Source organism: Hyaena hyaena, unplaced genomic scaffold (genome assembly GCF_003009895.1).
Source record: "Hyaena hyaena isolate Hyena2069 unplaced genomic scaffold, ASM300989v1 scaffold_510, whole genome shotgun sequence".
In the NCBI taxonomy this organism is placed as follows: Eukaryota; Metazoa; Chordata; class Mammalia; order Carnivora; family Hyaenidae; genus Hyaena; species Hyaena hyaena.
The window spans coordinates 1,201,257-1,220,159 of NW_024081141.1; the positions used below are offsets into that span (position 1 = coordinate 1,201,257).

Here is an 18,903-nt window from a genome sequence, read left to right on the forward strand (position 1 = left end):
TCCTCTGGGGTAAAGTGTCCATGCCCACCTGCATCCCTCTCAGCCTGCCACGGCACCTCCTACTCTGCTTGGCATCAACAAAGGCCAACCTCAACCTCGCTTTTCTTCAAGTTCCCCAGAGAAGAGGCTGAACTTCTTTCTGGCTCCTCCATCTCCAAGACCTCTCCTAGGCCAGGAAGGTCCAGCTGCCAGTCCTCCACGATGACACCCCCAGATGAGGCTGTGATAGCTCCCGATGTGATAACTCCATACCACTACGGACTTTTCCAGCCTGGCCTGTTCCCACCCTGGCCCATCTCCCTTTCTTACTGGGAGTTGATGGTCTGGAAGTAAGCGTGTTTCAGCCCCGCTGAGGAGGGGGGTGCTAGGGAGTGAATGGTCAAGTTCTCTGGACTGTTGGTTCTCAGGGTGCCCTCTTCACATTGGCATCATGTCCTGACCTTACCTCTGTCCCCTTAATTTCCCCAGCTGTGGAGCCTCTGGTGATGATTATGTTGCACTTTCTTTTCTCAATAAATTGCACTGTGTTTCGCATTCTGGTGTTTGGCTTTCATTCAGGGAGTCATAGAATAAACGGAGGTCCAAGAGTGGAGAGAAATCAAGTGTGGTTGGTGGTCTCCCAGAAGTTATGGTGGGTATAAGGGATGCTCGATAGGCTTAGCTTCTCCTTTATTCATTTGGCTGCATTCTTGTGATAGGCCTGCCCAAGAGTATTTATGTTGCTTATGTGGGGACCCCCCACTCCCAGGGAGGTCTTCCCATCCATCCTCCTCTAAGCAGACCTCTGGGATCCAGTCTTGGACAAAGAGGGCTTTGTAGTTCATCAAGGGAAGAGATTTTCCTAGGACTGTGGCTCCTTTGCTCCAAATCCCATGCTGGGCAAACACAGCAAAGTCTCTTTCTGCAAACACAGCTTCTGGAGTCTGGAGGGGTCAATGCATAACACCATCTCTTCCCTGACCAGGTTCTCAGCCAATTAAAAAATAAGACAAAGGAATGAGCAAATGGAGAGCCAATATTGCATTTATTACTAGCAAAGCAGATACGGGGGAATACTGTTTATACCTCTGGTGGAATGGGTTTCTTATTACAGGACCTCAGGGTTAGACCAGATTTCCTACCTGGGCAGACACAATATATAGGGTCATCATGGCCTTCCCTATGGTTTCAGACCTCTCATGTGAGATAGGAGAGCAGAAGAGCAGAACATAAGCTCGCTATGGGTAGTCAGATCTTTAGACATGGATGGACAGAACTATGCATGCCCAGTTCTTCCTTCCAAACTCACTCATCAGGCAAGAGAGAGAGAGAGTAGCAGAACCATCAGTGGAATTTATTCCAGATGGATGTAAAATTAGTATTGAGGAAGATGCATAGTCGCACTACACTGGCATCTCCCAGCTGTTCCCAGAAATCTGTAACCCAAACCCAGGGAGGAGAGGGACAGCGAGATAGCCACGGAAGGAAACCAGGAAACTGAGAACTTCAGGGGAATCTCTGTTCCTTCCCTCACTCCCGAATCCAATCCCAGCTGCATGCCTTTGAGCATGGTAAAATTTTGGTTTGTAAGTCACTGCAGATCATACATTATCTCCCCACACCCCCCCAAAGTCAGATCCAGAGCTGAAGTAATGAGAGGTCATCTGTACATTTATCTGATGGTCCAAGAAAAGTACCAGGACGAGGTCTCCATGTTCTTGAGCCTGATCTGATCTCCTATGCTCATCCCATTTGATCTCCAAAATATAGCAGCCCTGGTGTCAAGCCTTGGAGGAGACTAATTTTACAGTTCCTACACTTGAGAGTGTAATAAATCCTTGCCCATCTTTTCAAGGCCGGCTGGCAGGTGAGAGTCCCTTCCCCCTTTATCCTTGGCATAGCTCAAGGTATTGTGGGAGTAGGACAGACCATTCTGGATTGCTGCTCTTACTGGCCCTTTAGAGACATCACTGGAAGCATCACCAATCCCTAGGAAGACACCCCAGATGCTCTGCTCCTTGTGTTGCCTAACTTTCTGGGTAGAGGCTGACTGCATTGGACCAACCCAGCTCTCATCAGCCTGAAGCAGCAGGGTTTGGGGATGGCCTTTCAGTCTCTTATCTGTCTATTCCATGTAGGGAGAGCCTGTTCCTGAGTGCTGTCTTGGGGGCCTGCACAGCATGTGGGGCACACAGTGAAAGTTTGGGGGCCAACTGAAAGAATGAAGAGAGTAATGAGAGTAGGACCTCCCTCCCCTCCACCCTAGAATAGGTCACACTCTGAGGCAGGATGAAGTTGAAAGTTGACAGTGAGAGCCTGGCACCTTCTTATGAGCTCTTGTGAGGAGAGATGGTGGAGGCAGCAATGGAAGGAGTTGGTGAAAGACTACAGGATACTTGGAAGCAGGGGACGGGGGTCAATCAAGGCATGCTGGACAAGAAGCCTGGAGCAGGCCTGGGAAGGAGAGTCTGGGCAACATGGAGGAAGGGCAAGGTTACAGGGCAGATGTCCAGACCAAAGCCCAGGAGAATTCTAGGGCTAGCATCACGTTTCATGCTCTTGACACAGGCTGGTACTAAACCATGTGCCAGTGAATCAGGGAAGCTTCCAAGGTGAGGGCACCATATCTGAGGCCAGGCTGGGGTTGGAGAGGATGGAATATCTCTAATATCATAAGCTGGCAATTCTGAGCTTTCTGAGCCATGAAGAACCCCTCAAATTCATCTCCCATGTGAAGATAGAGCCGAGGAAGTTCTTTGCTTCTGAAGGCAGCCAGAGTGTGTAGAGTAGGTAGTATTCACCTTTATGAAATGGTCAGAGAGGTGACAGGAGCCTTTCCAAATTGAAGCTTGAAATCCTACCAGTTAGGTCTTTAGGATTAAACAATCTGTCTCCTGGAGGCAACTGTTTCTTCATTCTTCATCTTTTATCTTTTATTCTTTATCCCCCACTCTTTCTCTCTTCTTCTAAAGGTCTTCCTCTAGATTACAAACACAACACACACCTGTAGCAAAAATGCATAAAATTAACTAAGTAAAAAAAAAAGAAAGATCATCTATAATTCCACCATCCTGTGACATTTTCCTATGTGTATGCATTTGCATGCACACACACACACACACGCATATAGATAGGTGCATGTAAATATATCATCTTTTACAGAATAGGGCCTTAAAATACATATTGCTTTATAGTCTGATTTTTCATTTAATCTATTGTGAAATTTATCCATTTAGTCATTCAACAACTAGAGTGAGATCCTATCATTTTCCAGACACTGTTCCAGGCTCAGGAATAGAGTGAAGAACACATATAGTCTCTGCTCTCGTAGAGTTTAAAGTCTAGCTTGGAAGAAACTTAGCAAATAATATCTTACCATAATGACCAATATAGATGGAGATCATTATTTTCTTTTTCAGTGCAGATTCTTATTTTCATTTAAAAAATCCCCAAAGGTACACGTTGGGAATTAAAGTACTATTTTTTCCTTCTTTCTAGAGGTGTGACATACATGTTTTCTGGTCATTAATATTCTACCAAACATTTTACTAACATAAGCCACATAGAGATCATTAAAACTCTTTGCTATCCCTTCCTATTCAGGCTGAGTTAGACCAGTGAATACCACTTTGGCGGGGAAAAGTGAGCTGGAAGGGCAGAGCCTGGAGAATCACATTTTTACCAAACTCATCCTAACCCCAACCCAAAACCTAACAAACTGATTTATACAGAAAGGATTTTAAGCAAATCTGCATAAACATTTAATGCGCAATAAGAAGAGTATAACTTTAGTCTATTTCCAGCATACAGTACATATTCATTGGTATTCAGTAAACTAGTAACTCCAATGATGAAAGTATTTTTGCTCTCATAGCATTAACAACTACAAAGTGTAACTATTTAGGGGAGCCTGGGTGACTCAGCCGGTTGAACGTCTAAGTCTTGGTTTTAGCTCAGGTCATGATCTCATGGTTCATGAGTTTGAACCCCTCATCAGGATCTGCGCTGGCAGTGCAGAGGCTGCTTGGGATTCCCCCCCTCCCTCTCTGCCCCTCCCAAATCTCTCTTCTTCTCTCTCAAAATCAATGAATAAACTTTAAAAAAAGTACAACCATTTAATTCTTGTTCTTTAACTGGATAATCAAATAAATTCTAAGATTAAATCTACCAGATTAGTCTGAGTATTCATCTACAAAACATTTTTTTTTCAAAAACGATTCTTATTTTTTAAAGAAGGCTTCTTTTTTTTAAAAAAAATTTTTTTTTAATGTTTTATTTATTTCTAGCAGAGAGAGAGAGACAGCGTGAGCAGGGGAAGGTCAGAGAGAGAGGGAGACACAGACTCTGAAACAGGCTCCAGGCTCTGAGCTGGCAGTCAGCACAGAGCCCGACGCGGGGCTCGAACCCACGAACCGCGAGATCATGACCTGAGCGAAAGTCGGACGCTTAACCGACTAAGCCACCCGGGCGCCCCATACAGATCCAAAGCTAAAGAAGGCTTCTTTTGCAACAGTAGGACTCAATCAGGACTAGAAGAAGACAGTGATAAAAGAACTGTAAACCCAAGACTAGGAATTGATTTTCACATGACGCTGTTGGGCGAAAGACATCATTTTTTAGTTTATTCCCACAGCCAAGACCAGTTCTAATTTTCCCGTGATGGTGGGCTGAAAATAGGAGTTTCAGACAGGGCCAGCTGTTTTAACAATGTAGATAAGCATTGCTAAACAGACAAAAAGTCCACACAGATGGGTCCCTGGGTTTGAAGGACTGAAACTCTCAATCAAGTGAAAGAGCTGTGAGCAGGGGGAAATTTATGCAAAACCTGTCTTTGGTATTTCCCACAGGGAGGGTTTGTGATGGTGGTGTTTCACTTGGTTGTCACAGGAACACATATTCCAGGGAAAGGGGCCTTCCAGATGGAATGCTTGACCTAGTCTTATCCCAGAGCAGTCTGACTCTCAGAAGCACCTGAGAGAGGTGTCTATTTTGGCAGGAATACTAGGAATTATTGAATAGAAGAAGGTGTTTCAGGAAAAAGAGAAGACCTGGGAGCATCAGGACTTTCTGACCTATCAAAACCTAACATTAATAAACAGTTGCAGAACAGAGCCAGTCTCTCCACGGTGTAGTCTCCAATCATCAGGAGCAGAAGCCTCTCCTGGCCTATTGGGCCCATGTGTGTTGTGCAGGCCACCATTGCCTGTAGGTGGGAGCCAGTGCTAGGGGTTGTTCTGGGAAGCTGCCACAGAAGGGGATTTGCACAACGACGTCACTACTAAGCCGCTGCTTAAGTCCAGTCCTCGGCCTTCTTTTTCTGCTCTGTAGTCCAGAAACATCTGTTTAAATGCCAGGAAGTCTGTAAATGTGAGCAGCATGTCGAATAGGTCATCAGCCACCTCATCTTTATGATGCTTTAATGTTGCTATGAAAGCAGCCATGTTGAATCTGGGAATCCGTGTCAGCAGCTGTTCTTCAATATACTTTTCTACCAAAGAGAGGTATTCATTAAAAATTGGTGTGTAGGTGAGTTTATTCTCTTCCGTGTCTTCAAACTCCTTGTAGTATTTGTCCATGAAATTTCTCTGCAGTACCTGGAACTCTGCATCCATGACAATGGCCTCGATGGATCCAACCACAGCATCAAACTCAGCTTCAGAGGCGGAAGAGATGGACAGTGCGAAGCCCTCTCCCAAGACTTCTGCATCCTCCATTCCGCCCTGGCTCATGGCTGGCGGGCCTCCCCGGAGTCTGGGGCTGGCGAGTCTGCGCCTGCGCCCGGGCCCAGAGGTCTCCACGCCCCGCCCAGCCGCTCTGCACGGGGGCCCCATGACTGACTTCCAGCAGCCACGCCCGGCCTCCTGTCACAGTGGCTGTGGTTATCATTCCTAATGACTGCACAATTTCCATTATGTGGACATGGCACATTTTGTTGCGGATGTTACATCTACCTTTTCCACAATAATAAACATTGCTGCAATGAACACACGTGTCTCTGAACACTTGTCTTGTACGTTCTTTAAGATTCGTTCCTTAACTTCCTAGATGTGGAATTGCTAGGCCACTTTAAAATTTTGATTTATATTGTCAAACTACTGTTCAGAAAGAGTATGCCAATTGGTCCTTTTACAGGCAATGCATAAGACTTTGTTTCTCCGGTTGTATGGCCACTGCAGTATTCTTTTTTAGTTTCTGACAATTTTCTTGGTTTGATTTTCATTTCCTTGATCGCTAATGAGATTGAATATTATGAATACATTTTTTAGCTATTTAATTTGCATTTTCTGTGCATTATCTCTATTTGTGCAGTCCATTTTCTCTTTGTTTTTTTTTTTTAATATTTTTTTATTTATTTCTAGGAGAGAGAGAGCACGAGCAGGGGAGGGTCAGAGAGAGAGGGAGTGACAGACTCTGAAACAGGCTCCAGGCTCTGAGCTGGCAGTCAGCACAGAGCCCGACGCGGGGCTCGAACCCACGAAGCGCGAGATCATGACCTAAGCGAAAGTCGGACGCTTAACCGACTAAGCCACCCAGGCGCCCCCATTTTCTCTTTGGATAGTCATTTTGGTTTTCGTATTGATCTACTCGTCCGAAACAAGGATTCCAACAGAACTCAAGCCACTCAGGAGGCCAGAATCTGGGCAACAGGCATAACTGGGCCAGTATAAGTGCCCTGTGGAAGAGGTGGGGGCGGACGACAGAACCTGGCCCAGGCAGGGGGGGGCCAAAGGGGCTAACAGGATTGCGGGAATGTGAGGCCAAGTTCCAAGTGGGAAGGAGCCACCTCCCAAATCACGTCTACAGTAGCAGATGAGATGATGGGGTGGGGATGGGGAGGCTAAGAGAGATACAGGCAAGGTCAGCCCTGTAGGGATGAGGGGTCTGTTGTGGATGGCCCTCTACCTTCAATCCTGCTTTATTCACTCCCTTACAGCATTATTACAATCTCCATCTCAGAGTCTCTCTGCTGGGAATCTGATCTGAGACAAGGGCTGAGGGAACAGCTAGATGGTTGCTTGGCTGGGGTTTGAAGGATACCTCTCTTCAGGTAAGAGCTAGTTCCCCTGGGGAGAGTGGAGAAGACTCAGAGATGTTTGAAGACCCTGCAGGTGAAGAGCCAGGGGCAATAGGCAGCCCATGCTTTATACCAAAGAATTCATTACAAAGTTCTTCAGGGTTTTGGAGGGGAGTGGGCTTCCCTAGCTTCGCTGGCTTGCTGCCGTCTGATTAGTTGTGAACCTTCCCCAAGATATTCAGAAAAGCTGAACTGTGGCTGGGGCAGGGATTGATGTGTCTACACAGCCCATCCCCTGCCTTGTTTGTCCATTCTGGATTTTTTTTTTTCTCCCCCTGGTTGAGTTTCTGAGGACTCCACTCTGGCCAAGGTCAGAAGTCAAGACTCTTATTATCTGATCCCTGGCTGATAGAGATAAGCTCCTAAGCATTTTCCCTGCCTCTAGGCTGCTGGGGATAACTTGCCCCAGTCTACCCTTTACTGGTACCTGAGGAGAGCAATTAGCAAATGTGTGCATTAGAGCTCCTTTCTCATGCTACTGTTTAGGCTAGTCTTTTGGTTGTTTCAAGCCAGGTTCTGCCTTATTATAGATGCAGTTACTCACAGCCAAGGCCTACACAGTCCACATTTGAATGCCTATAAATTTACTGCATGTACCTTTTCCCCTGAGAAACTGGTAATTAAGATGCAAGGTCTTAGCTATCCAACAGTAATCTTTTGTGATGGAAGTACAAAGAAAATCTGGGACCTGAGGCATTTCTAATGGTTATTTTAAGTTTTGCATAATTATTGCTGCTCAGTTAGAATTAAATACAAATTTTAACATAGAGTTGAATGAGTCTACCCAATTTCCGCATCTGTACATGGCTGATGTATCTGAGCCTTCTGACTGTAACTCCCGCCTCACTCATCACACACCTACACATACACACAGACACCTACACTCACATGCCTGCCTTTTTGAAACAGAAAAGCACTTGCTAAAAAACAAAATTCAATTGAGTAAATGTGAAGATCTAATTGGCTTAAAAATTGTTTATTTTGAGAGAGAGCATGAGCCAGGGAGTGGGGGAGGGGGAGAGAGAGAATCTCAAGCAGGCTCCGTGTTCATCATGGAACTGACGTGGAGCTCAATTTCACAACTGTGAGATCACAACCTGAGCCAATATCAGGAGTTAGATGCTCAACTAAATGAGCTAGCCAGGCACCTCTCTAATTGGTTTTATTAAATGATTCAAGAATTGGGCCGCATCCTGACTAACAAGTAGAGAAGAGCTCACCTGAAATAAATAAAAGGATTTTAAAGGCAGAGAGAGGGCATTAAAAAAGGAGAAAGGAGTTTATTAGCAAGGAATCATTGTTCAGACAAAGTAACTCTTTTAAGAGGAGTGGAAGAGGTTTATCAGTAAATTTCCTAGTATTGATCAGAAAATTCTGTATGACTAGTTAAAGGTGTTACATTTCTAGGAGGTCAAAAAGTGCAGTTAGTTAGGTATTAAGTCTTGGTTTGCTGGCTTGTCCTAAATGCTTCTATTTTGGGATGGTAGTTTTCTTTTAACACACTAAACAGCAACAGGGAACCTCCTACCCCACACACACGCACACACACACACACACACACACGAGAAAGGGCTGGAAGAAAGTGGTGGAATTTTAGGACAAAGGTCAAGTGCGTGAATGAGAAGATGACTGGACAAGAGAGGGATTGAACACCCAGCTGAAGTGGAGATCAGGACTCTGCTGTGCCCCAGATTACATGCTTGTGTGATTCCCCCAGCAGTGTTCAGGTTTTGTGACAGGAGGGAAAAGGAAGGTTGTAGCCTTCTCCTAGACATGGGACTTTGTTAGACTGCTAGTAGAAGATAGCAGAATAGGGAAATGGAGGATGCTGCTGGGAAGGTTGTTCAGATGGCCAGTAGACTGTTCCATGAGGGATGAGACAGTGTTAATTTTATTCACTACTCCCTACCACCTGGTTAGTGCCTGGCACATAATAGATGCTAAAAATTATTTGTTGAATGAATGAGTAACGCTTAGATTGAGAAAAAGAGGAAAAGAGGCCATGAGAAGGCTAATAGGCTAGGAGAAAATGAAGGGATGAAGACAATGGTAGTATTTATAACATCGAAGAACAGGTGTGGTGGAAGGTAGGTGGGAGTAAATTGAAGGATGAAAGATTATGGCCAGAGAGTGGGATTTGGGATTCAAGCTTCCAAGAAGGAACATTTCTTTGTGATGATCCAGGGCACAGCTCTGAGTGGGTGACTGAGGTGGAGGAGGAAGAAGATGAGTGTAATTACGAAGATCAAGGAATTCCTGGATCAGGATGCAGGGTAGGTCACAGAGGCAAAACTCTCCAAGGATGATGGTGAGGGAAAGTGGGGAGCATCATAACATCCCAGAATCACAGGGGTAAAAGAAACCTCAGAGGTGGTTTGATCCAACTTCCCACCAAATGATAGCAAGAAGATTGACTTGCTTATGAGGGGCTTATGAGGATAAGAAAATGTGAGAGTTCAAGGGAGGTTCAAGGCCTTCTGATGAGTTGGGTCCTTTCTCCCACCTATGGGCTATCTGGTTGCATTTCCTGTGCACTTAAAATATGCTTGTTACACAGGTGTCATTTTTAGCAGAGAGGGAAGCCATCCACACATTAAGGAGTGGTAAGGCCCTAATATTAAAGGAGGGCACTGGGGAAGGAGGAAGAAATAAGGAGCAGAGGAGGAAGGGCATTAGAGGTCAAGAAAGAAGTTCATTCTTCTAGAACAGGAAGCCTAGTTATCTTCTGGGTGGAAGAGTGACAGGTTGAAAGTAGTATTTGCATAAGATCATGTTGGCAGCAATGTAGGAGTGGATGGGAGCAAGGAGAGACTAGAGGTTCTGGGTGGATCTTTGGGGGAGAAGTGAGCCATGTTCTATTCCATGACCCACCACAGTTTTCCAGGTCACCATGACCAGTATAATTTCTTCCCACGCAATGGATCATGCTGGTACATGCCCCCTGCATCTGTGTATATGACATGCTCCCCTCTGTTGCCTTAAGTAGCTTCTGATGATCCTGCTTCAAATAAAGCTGTAATGTTTGCTGCACAGACTGGTTCCTGCAAGTCTCTTCATCCCAACATGGGATGCTGTGTGTCTTCTTTAACAAATTGGCTCATGATGTTTCTTCTGGGAAACCTTCCATGGCTAGCTTCCCTCCACAGATTCCATTTCCATCCCCTCCTATAACTGCAATAGACATGTAGCTATTACTGGCTCCATCTGTGTTTGTCTCGTGTTCTGGATGAGAGTGTCAGACTGTTTGCTTCCTACATATATAGAACACATCTCCTTTTTCCTCTGAACTCCTTATTCTGTGACCTAAAAGATGCTCAATAAATGCTTAAACTGTTTTTGCTTAAACTTTAGCTCTCATGCTGTCTTGTGTGCCTTGCAATGAGGACATTTCCCACAAATCTTTGAGAGCTGACTTGCCATGCAGTGATCTATCCCCATGGTACTGTCCATAGAGGCAAGGCATGGTGTTAGGTCCATGCAGATGCTGAGGTGTGAGCAAATGTGTATTCCAAGCCCAGTGTAAGCTCCTACTGGAGGCAGGTAGAACTCTGTAAACTCTAGTACACCTGAGCTTGCCTGCCTTCTTCCCTTCCTTCCTTCCACTACATGCAACTAGAAGGTACTCAGGTCTCTCACACAGGGTCAGATGACAGTGGATCCATGTCTGACACCCAATCATGACATCCTTTGCTTCCAGAGGAGATGCCACAGCAGACCCGAGGGCTCCAGCTCTTCTAACCTCTCTGTTTAGAAGGCCTTCCGGCATCCCTCCCATGGTAGTAGGCCCTCTTCCTTGGTCTCGGTTCACTAGAAGCCACCAGATTCTGATCTCTCCTTGTAGTTAGGGTGTCTGTTGCTATCACCCCAAGTGTAGAGTTCTTAATGAAATCACCTTTTTTTTTTTTTTTTTTTTGAGGTCAATGCAGCCTCTCTCCCAGGCTCCTAGGGTGGTCAGCTTGCCACAACAATCATCCAAGGCAAGATTGAGGGGGCTTATGAGGATAAGAAAATGTGAGACTTCAAGGGAGGTTCAAGGTCTTCTGATGGTTGGGTCACTTCTCCCACCCATGGGCTATCTGGTTGCATTTCCTGTGCACTTAAAATAGGCTTGTTACACAGGTGTCATTTTTAGCAGAGGGGGAAGCCATCCACCCAAATGACAGCTAATTTACCAGTTTTTGTCTTAAAACCCTGTCCTGAGCTCACATGTGCAGGGCTTGGTCCTGAGCTTGGGGTAAGAGACAATCTGGGTTGGAGAAATGTCCTAAGGGAAAAGGCTTTCTTGTCCAGTGTGACAATGGAGGTGGGACACACACAGGGACCCTTGTAGAGGGACAGTACCAGAAACAGGAAAAGCTGGGCAGCAATTCATTCTACAAAACTTTCAAATCCACCATGGGCCAGGCACTGTGCTGGGTGATGGGGGCACTGTTGGACCAGAGAGATAAGACCCCCCACTCCCCTTCATGGTGTCTATTGTCAAGGGGGCAGGGCTGCAACCTTCACGTAGGGAAGAGGAAGGAAGGGAATGCAGGCAGAAGAGCCCACAGGAGTCTGAAAAGGAAAGGCTTCCTGGAAAGGGAACCTAGGAGGCACGTTTGAAAGGGGAAGAAACCTGGCATGGGAGTGAAATAGGGGATGTGGAGGTCGCCAGAGCAGCGAGATAAACAAAAGCAATAAAACAGGGGGCCACAGGGAGACAGAAGGGACATTAGAGATCTCTTGGTCACCCCAATTGTGAACAATAATAATAATGCTCCGATGAATGTCTTTGGTATTGAGTCCACTCACTCAGGCCTTTGGGTCAGTCTGGAACATTTTCATCCCTGTGACTGGGATAGCAGAGGTGCAGCTTGTGTTATAGAGCCAGGGACACACCAGCAGAGGCTCTCTGGTGAATTCCATGGGGACACACTGTGAGATTTGTAGGCACTACAGTTAGGAGGGAGCCCACTTTCCACTCTGTCTTCCCAAACTCTTCCCAGACTCCGGTGTAGTGTTCGTTCTGGGAGGCAGACAGCATAGTGACATCAGTAGACGCCCAGGGTTTTGGGGGAATGAAAAAGCCACAGAGTCACCTAATTGAACCTGCTGCCTCCTGAGAAGCTGGTGCCTGGGGGCCCTGGGACTGGGCCATGCCTGGCAGAAGCCAAGCTCATTCATTAAGGGAGGGCCCTGGTTCAGTAGTGCACAAAGTCTATACAAGGCTAATTACAGGAAAGACTTGAAATGGAGACTCTGGGATTACAACAAAGGAAATTGGTGTGGGGATTAGTTGTAGCCAGAGAATGAAACCTTGGAAATCATCCAATTAATGAACCAGTTCACTGGGACCTATAAAAGGGGCCACCTACCTCCCTGTGTCAGAAGGTGCCTTTTCCTCAGAGGCATCTGAACCAGGACATCTTCCTGTGCCCAGAGAAAATGATGAGCCAGCAGTCCAGCAGGCTGTTCCAGGCCACCAAGGGCTCAAGGGGTCGCTCTGCTGTCATGGTGTCCAGCCAGAGTTGTATCAGCCCCACCAGGTCCCAGTCGGCCTTGTGTTCTGGGGAAGGCAGTGCCTCCACAGCCTGTGCCACAATAGGGGATGCCTTTGGCAGCCAGAGCACGTACAACCTTGGGAGGAGCAAGAAGGTCTCACTTAGTGTGGGCAGATGTGCCGCTCAGGCTGGGGGCTCAGCATGGGGTTCCTTAGGTGCCTTTGGAGGGAGCCCGTGTGGGGCTAGAGAAAGAGGCAATGGAGAGAGATGTGGTTTTGGAGGTATTCCTGGTACATCCGGGGACCTTGCGAGTTCAGGGGGCTTTCCCCTCCGCCTCCAGAAGGTGATAATCAACCAGAGCCTCCTTCAGTCCCTGAACATGGGAAACAACCCTCAGATCAGGGAGGTGAAGACCCAAGAGAAGGAACAAATCAAGATGCTCAATGACAAGTTTGCCTCCTTCATCGACAAGGTGAGGGCCCATGGTGGGGAGGGGGCCTGGGAACATGAGGCCTGGGTTGGGGTTGTTGGTCTCACGAGCAGGAGGCCGGGCAGGCCATGACCTCTCCTCCCTGGTTGACCTCAGGTGGGTTCTTGCAGCAGGAGGCAGGGTGCTGGAGACCAAATGGTGCCTCCTGCAGGAGCAGTTGGCCACCTCTAAGGCCAGCACCAATGACCTGAAGCCCTTCTTTGAGTCCTACACCAGCTGCCTGTGGGCCCACCTAGACTGGCTGGGTGAGCAGCCTCAGCTGGATGGAGAGCCGAGCATAATACAGACACTCATGGAGGAATATAAGAGGAAGTGAGTGAAGTCTAGGGGATTGTGGTGCAGGTCAGCTGGGAAATTGTTGGTGCATGTCCTCAAGGACCTGAGTCTGTAGGCCACAAGATGGGGTGTCAGGATGGGGGTCTGATGAAAGGAGGATCTGTTCTTTTTTGATATTTGTGTTGGTGCCAAGGAAGATGAGGTGTATGTCACAGCATGGGCATCTAGGGAGCTCCTTTAGACAGAGGAAGATGTCAGGCACTTTAGTGTTAACACCAGTGGATCTCATCCTTTGTTGTTAACCAGAATCATTTTGGGAGCTTTATAAACTCTGAATGTCCAGGTTTCACTCATGACTCACTGAATCAGAATTTCTAGGCATGGGAGCCAGGCATCATGGAGCCCCAGATGATTCCAATGTACTGCTAAGAGTGAGGACCGTTAGAGAATCTGTTTGTCCTGGGTAATGAGGGAGATTCAAGGGGAGGTAGGGCACAGATAGAGAAGAGAACAGATGGGAGCTTCAGGGGCTGGTCACTTCAGAGTTACCAAGGGTCTTTGCTCATGAGGACTAGACTGACTCCACGCAGTGGAGAATCCAAAGACCTCTATGAATGTGCTGTCTAAGAACACCAGGGGTTATGTGCCAGTTCAACCACATGTTTTATCTCCTTTTATTTCCAATACATGTAGTGTCAGAAATAGGGTGCCAATGTGCTCTTAAAGGCTCTACCATCATAAAAAATCATGCCACTCAACTGGCTTTAGCCTGGTTTTATCCAGGGAATAGTCACCTGCAGCCCCGCCCCAGGTTATACACTAGCTCCGGGAATAAACACCTTTCTCTGGGCACATGTGCACACACCCTTGGCTCAGTCACCCTTGGGCATGACTTCCCTCTTTTCTTACAGGTATGTGGATGAGTTTAACAAGCGCTCAGAGGCTGAGAATGAGTTCATGGTTCTGAAGAAGGTGAGCAGGCCAGTGGGAAAGAACAAGACAGCACGGGGAGGAGATGGCATGAGGGAAGGATGGGGGAATGGTGGTGCCTTTCCAGAGATGTGAGACTGGAGAATACACTTTGCCCCGAGCAGGATTCCAAGTGTTTTCCTGTTGTTGAGGGCCAGAACCCAAGTCAGTGCCAGCCTTGAGTCTGAACCTATGCCCTGAGGGTTTTCTTTCTGTAACTAAGATATCTCTCAAGTGTGTTTGGCTCATCAGTTGCAAAATTGCTTTGAGCCAGTCCTTACATATTAGAGTTTATTGCCAACTATTAATAACTACAAAAAAAATAATAAAGATCTTTTCTGACACTGAGCTCAATTGTGAAAACGCTCTACTGGAAGTGTAATGTCTGGTTTAAGTGATATTTGCTCTCACAACCATGTAAACATGGTATCAATATTTTTTTTTTACATGTTTATTGATTTATTTTTGAGAAAGAGAGAGTGAGAGCGTGCCAGCACAACCGAGCACAAGTAGGGGAGGGGCAGAGAGAGAGGAAGACACAGAAACCGAAGCAGGCTCCAGGCTCTGAGCTATCAGCACAAAGCCTGAAGCAGGACTGGAACCCATGAACCATGAGATAGATCATGACCTGAGCTGAAGTCAGATGCCTAACTGACTGAGCCACCCAGGTGCCCCGGTATCAATATTCTTAAATGAAATGGTAATGAGTGAGGGTAATATTGAAGTGAAGAAGGTTGGTTCTCTGTTTTTACTTTCAGGATGTGGCTAATTCCTGCATGACCAAAGTGGACTTGGAAACAAAAATGGAGATTCTGACCAGTGAAATCAACTTCCTGAGAGCCCTCTTTGAAGCTCTAAGGACTTCTAAACTTTCCTCTAGGGTGGAAGCCACAACATGGGATGTCAAATCTTGCTTGATTCTGAGAATTCAGCTCCCTTTGTGAAATCTATTTGGCAGCAAACATTTACAAAATCTTTCTCATATTTATCCTTATTTCTTTTCATTTTTTCAATTTTATACCTCCTTAATAATAATGCTTATGTTCTCCTTCCCATGACTCCAAGCTTTCAGAATCTGCAGCCCATGTCTTTGGAATCTTTATGTATATAGACTCCCAAGGGAAATCCTTGGGAGAGTAAGGGAAATACCTCATGCCTGCTGGGAAGTTTCTTGCTGCCTGGTTTCTGGATCTCTGTCTTGTTCCCTTCCTTCTCCTTCAATAAGATTTAGTTTTCTAGATTCCCACAACATTCCTGAGCCAGTGGATGGAAGGTTTAGGGCACCCTAGAGAGATGACGACACTGTACAATGGTGTGCTCCTGTGGGCATATAGGAGTACAACCAGCTGCTGTCAGAATCCAGTGATATGTCTGTCATCCTGTCCATGGACAACAACCAGCATCTGGACCTGGACAGCATCATCACTGAGGTCAAGGCCCAGTATGAGGAGATTGCCCAGAGGAGCAAGGCTGAGGTTAAAAGGCTGTACCGGGTCAAGGTAAATAAGGGTCACTGCATCAGTCTAGACTCACCCAGGTCTCCTGTTCCTTCACCTCCAGCCCCTCCTTGTTCCATCCCAAATAACGTACATTTTGTTCAGTGGGAACCCCTCTGAAGTATCTTTCACAAATATCCATAATTTGCAGTGCTTTTCATTCTACTACCTGTTATCTTTAGGGGCAGCTGTGATTTTTAGTTAAGCAATACTTTTCATTCTAAATGCCTGCTGGACTTCCATATAGTATTAGGACATTCTGGACTAACTGCACTTCTATTCTCATTTTATTTTATTTTTCATTTTAGGTGGAAGGAGATGGGCAAAGGGGAGAGAGAGAGAGAGAGAGAGAGAGAGAGAGAGAGAGAGAGAAGAGAGAATCTTAAGTAGACTCCATTCTTAGCGTGGAGCTCCATGCAGGACTCAACCCCACAACTCTGGGATCATGACTTGAGCTGAAATTAAGAGTCGGATTCTCAACTGACTGAGCCACCTAGGCTTTCCTTATTCTCCTTTTAACACACATATATTTGAGGGTTAGGGATAATCTCTCCCTATCTGCTCTACACCTTCCAGCTTGGGGAGCTGCAGACTACAGCCAGCAGGTATAGTGATGACTTGAGAAGCACAAAGAATGAGACTGCAGAGCTCAACAGGATGGTCCAGAGGTTGTGGGCAAAGATTGACAGCACCAAGAAGCAGGTTGGTGTGGCTCCCCAAAGCCTAGGATTGTAGCTCTGATGCTGGTGGGGCATCTGAACCTAGCAGGCTGGAAAGCTTTTCAGGTCCTCATTGGAACCTACAGAGGGCTTCCCAGGAAATACCATACAGAGCTATGGCTTCATGTATGTTACCTTTACTCCTACCCATCATCTTCAAGATAGAATGATCTTCCCTTACTTCATTGGGTGTGGCCCCAGACTCCATGAAATATGTGGGATTGGGTTTCTGGGGCCTCACACCATGGAGTATGAGATTTAAGAGATTGGGAAGCAGGTCACCAATATCTCTGGGTAAGGATTCAAATCACCATTGGAATTTCCTAGCATAGTGTAGATACATGGATATGAATGATATGGGCAGAAGAAGTTACCGTGGTTAAAAACACAGCACACAGGTTAGAGATTTTAATTAAGACGTTTAGAGGGAGACCTGTGCTCAGGTCTTACCTCTTATGTGCTCAGGTGGGTTTAAAGATTCAGCCTTTCTCTTTTTTCTCCTCCCATTTCAGAATACCAACCTACAGGCAATGAAGGCTGACGCTGAGCAGAAAGGTAAATGGACTCTCAAAGATGACCAGGTGAAGTTGGCAGAGCTCAAGGAGGCCCTCCATCAGGCCCAGAAGAACTTGGCTTGTCTCTTAAGTGACTATTTGATGAACATCAAATGGGCATTGGATGTGGACATCGTCACCTACCAGAAGATGCTGGTTGGTGAGGAGTACAGGTGTGTGGGGACTCTGTCCAAGGCAAGGAAGACAACTTGAGAATCAAGTTTCAAAGGGTTGTATGCTCCTTGGTTAGATACAGTCGCAAGGAACAAAGGAGGGTCTCAACAAATGCTTGATTAACTGAATTATACTGCCTAGCACTCCCCCTTTGGCCTCAGGGAAAACACCAACTTTATATATTTGTTAGAGCTGAATAGTTATGCTTTCCAACAGGCATTTGGTGCTCCCCAAAGGCCAATGTCAGCCAGTCCTGGTATGGTGGAGAATACAAGATGGGTACTAGGTGGTCCTAGCAGCCTGCTCCTCCTCTTCTCCAAACTGTTTTCCACGTCTCTCTGCATCAGTCTCTCTTCTTTGCTTCTCCATCTCTGGCACAGATAAGAGCTGTGTCACTTTTGGTATAGGCCAAGGACTCTACTAGACATTCTCCATGGCTTAATTTACTCTCTTCAACAAACCCTCCAGGTTTGTCAGTGAGGGAATCAGGGCCAGGATGATGACAGAGCCAGGTATCCAGAGGCACATTATATCTCTGTTCTCTGCATCCCCATGCTAGAATCCCAGAGAAGGCCTTCTCATGTCTGACTTCAATCCCCAATGCTGCAGCTCATTTTATTGTGCTCTGGTGTCCCAGGGGATAATTCTGAACAGAGATGGTGAGAGGAACCACCATGAGGTTTCCATGATATTTATTTTGTTTTCCTAAACAGATGTCTGGGGAGTGTCAGAGCCCAGTGTGCATCTCTGAGTATCTTATGCACTCCATTTCTATTGTTCGAGATGATTTCTTGTGGCTTTACTTCAGCTTGCCTACCTGCAAGTTGTCTTTTCTACAGTTTGATTCCAAGAGTAAAAGAAAAGGAGGAACCAAGAGGGAGTCATATTTGGGTAGGACTTATCTAATGTCCTCTCCAGTGTATGTCCTGGATTCCCCCGCAGACAAAGAACTCCCTACCATGGGAGGGTGGTCTCCTTTTTTTGGGTTTTCTCTGTCACTCATTCCAAAGACAGGAAGGCATGCAATGGACATTTAGACAGATGGATGACATGAGCAGCCCTTTTTTTTTTTTTAATTTTGAAGTTGTGATTAACCACATATCCACCAGCAAGAACATTAGTGTTGGGGGCAGCAGCAGCAGCAACAACAGTGATGGCATTTGGGGTAACAGAGGTGGTCAGGGCATACAAGGGGAAAGTGAGTCCACAAATGTGGGGAAGGGCATCCAATCCAGAAGCACACGCATCTCCATGGATCAGAGTCCCAGACTGAGCAGTTCATCTGCCTCCTTGGCTAAGACTGTGCAGACCACCACCAACAGTGACCAGAGCTCCTGCATCAAATACTGAGACTGGGCCCTGATGTGCAACTGTAGGAATTTCCCCTACCTTTAGTCACACCTCTCTATAATCGCTCCTCTCTTCTAAAATACTCTCATCTGCTTGAAGGCTCAAATCCAAGAAGGGACCCAAGTAGACACTGTCAAGTTAGGATTTTGTCCCTGAGCCCATCACCCATTCTACTGCTGCCCATTGTTCCCATGTATATAAACTCTTCCTTGCCTCCCCTCAGCTCTCTGTTTCCTTTTATTCATTAAATGATAATATGTGATGGTGGATTTGACTTTATGAGTTTTTCAGAATAATAGGGACCCATGATGTTTGCTTAATCAGAGAGCAACACACTCAAA

General features: G+C 46.2%; 2 protein-coding genes across 2 annotated transcripts; one reads left to right on the top strand and one right to left on the bottom strand.

Moving 5' to 3' along the window:
• Positions 1–4,481: 4,481 nt before the first annotated feature.
• LOC120247250 (ADP-ribosylation factor-like protein 2-binding protein) lies at positions 4,482–5,773 on the bottom strand. The gene has a single exon (XM_039255083.1). It carries the CDS (start codon positions 5,706–5,708, stop codon positions 5,202–5,204), a length of 507 nt encoding a protein of 168 aa, XP_039111014.1. The 5' UTR covers positions 5,709–5,773; the 3' UTR covers positions 4,482–5,201.
• Positions 5,774–12,478: 6,705 nt separating this feature from the next.
• Positions 12,479–18,562, top strand: LOC120247257 (keratin, type II cytoskeletal 3-like). The gene is made up of 10 exons (XM_039255100.1): positions 12,479–12,710; positions 12,852–13,019; positions 13,141–13,336; positions 14,212–14,272; positions 15,028–15,150; positions 15,604–15,768; positions 16,342–16,467; positions 16,997–17,215; positions 17,926–17,988; positions 18,512–18,562. Exons 1-10 carry the CDS (start codon positions 12,479–12,481, stop codon positions 18,560–18,562), a joined length of 1,404 nt encoding a protein of 467 aa, XP_039111031.1.
• Positions 18,563–18,903: the final 341 nt, after the last annotated feature.

What these genes read in the sequence shown, in the direction of transcription:
- LOC120247250 (XM_039255083.1), bottom strand. Translation starts at nt 5,708, where the DNA reads ATGAGCCAGGGCGGAATGGAGGATGCAGAAGTCTTGGGAGAGGGCTTC.
- LOC120247257 (XM_039255100.1), top strand. Translation starts at nt 12,479, where the DNA reads ATGATGAGCCAGCAGTCCAGCAGGCTGTTCCAGGCCACCAAGGGCTCA. An exon ending in ATGGAGGAATATAAGAGGAA is followed by an intron (nt 13,337 to 14,211) that starts GTGAGTGAAGTC and finishes CTTTTCTTACAG; the next exon opens with GTATGTGGATGAGTTTAACA. An exon ending in CTTCTAAACTTTCCTCTAGG is followed by an intron (nt 15,151 to 15,603) that starts GTGGAAGCCACA and finishes GTGGGCATATAG; the next exon opens with GAGTACAACCAGCTGCTGTC.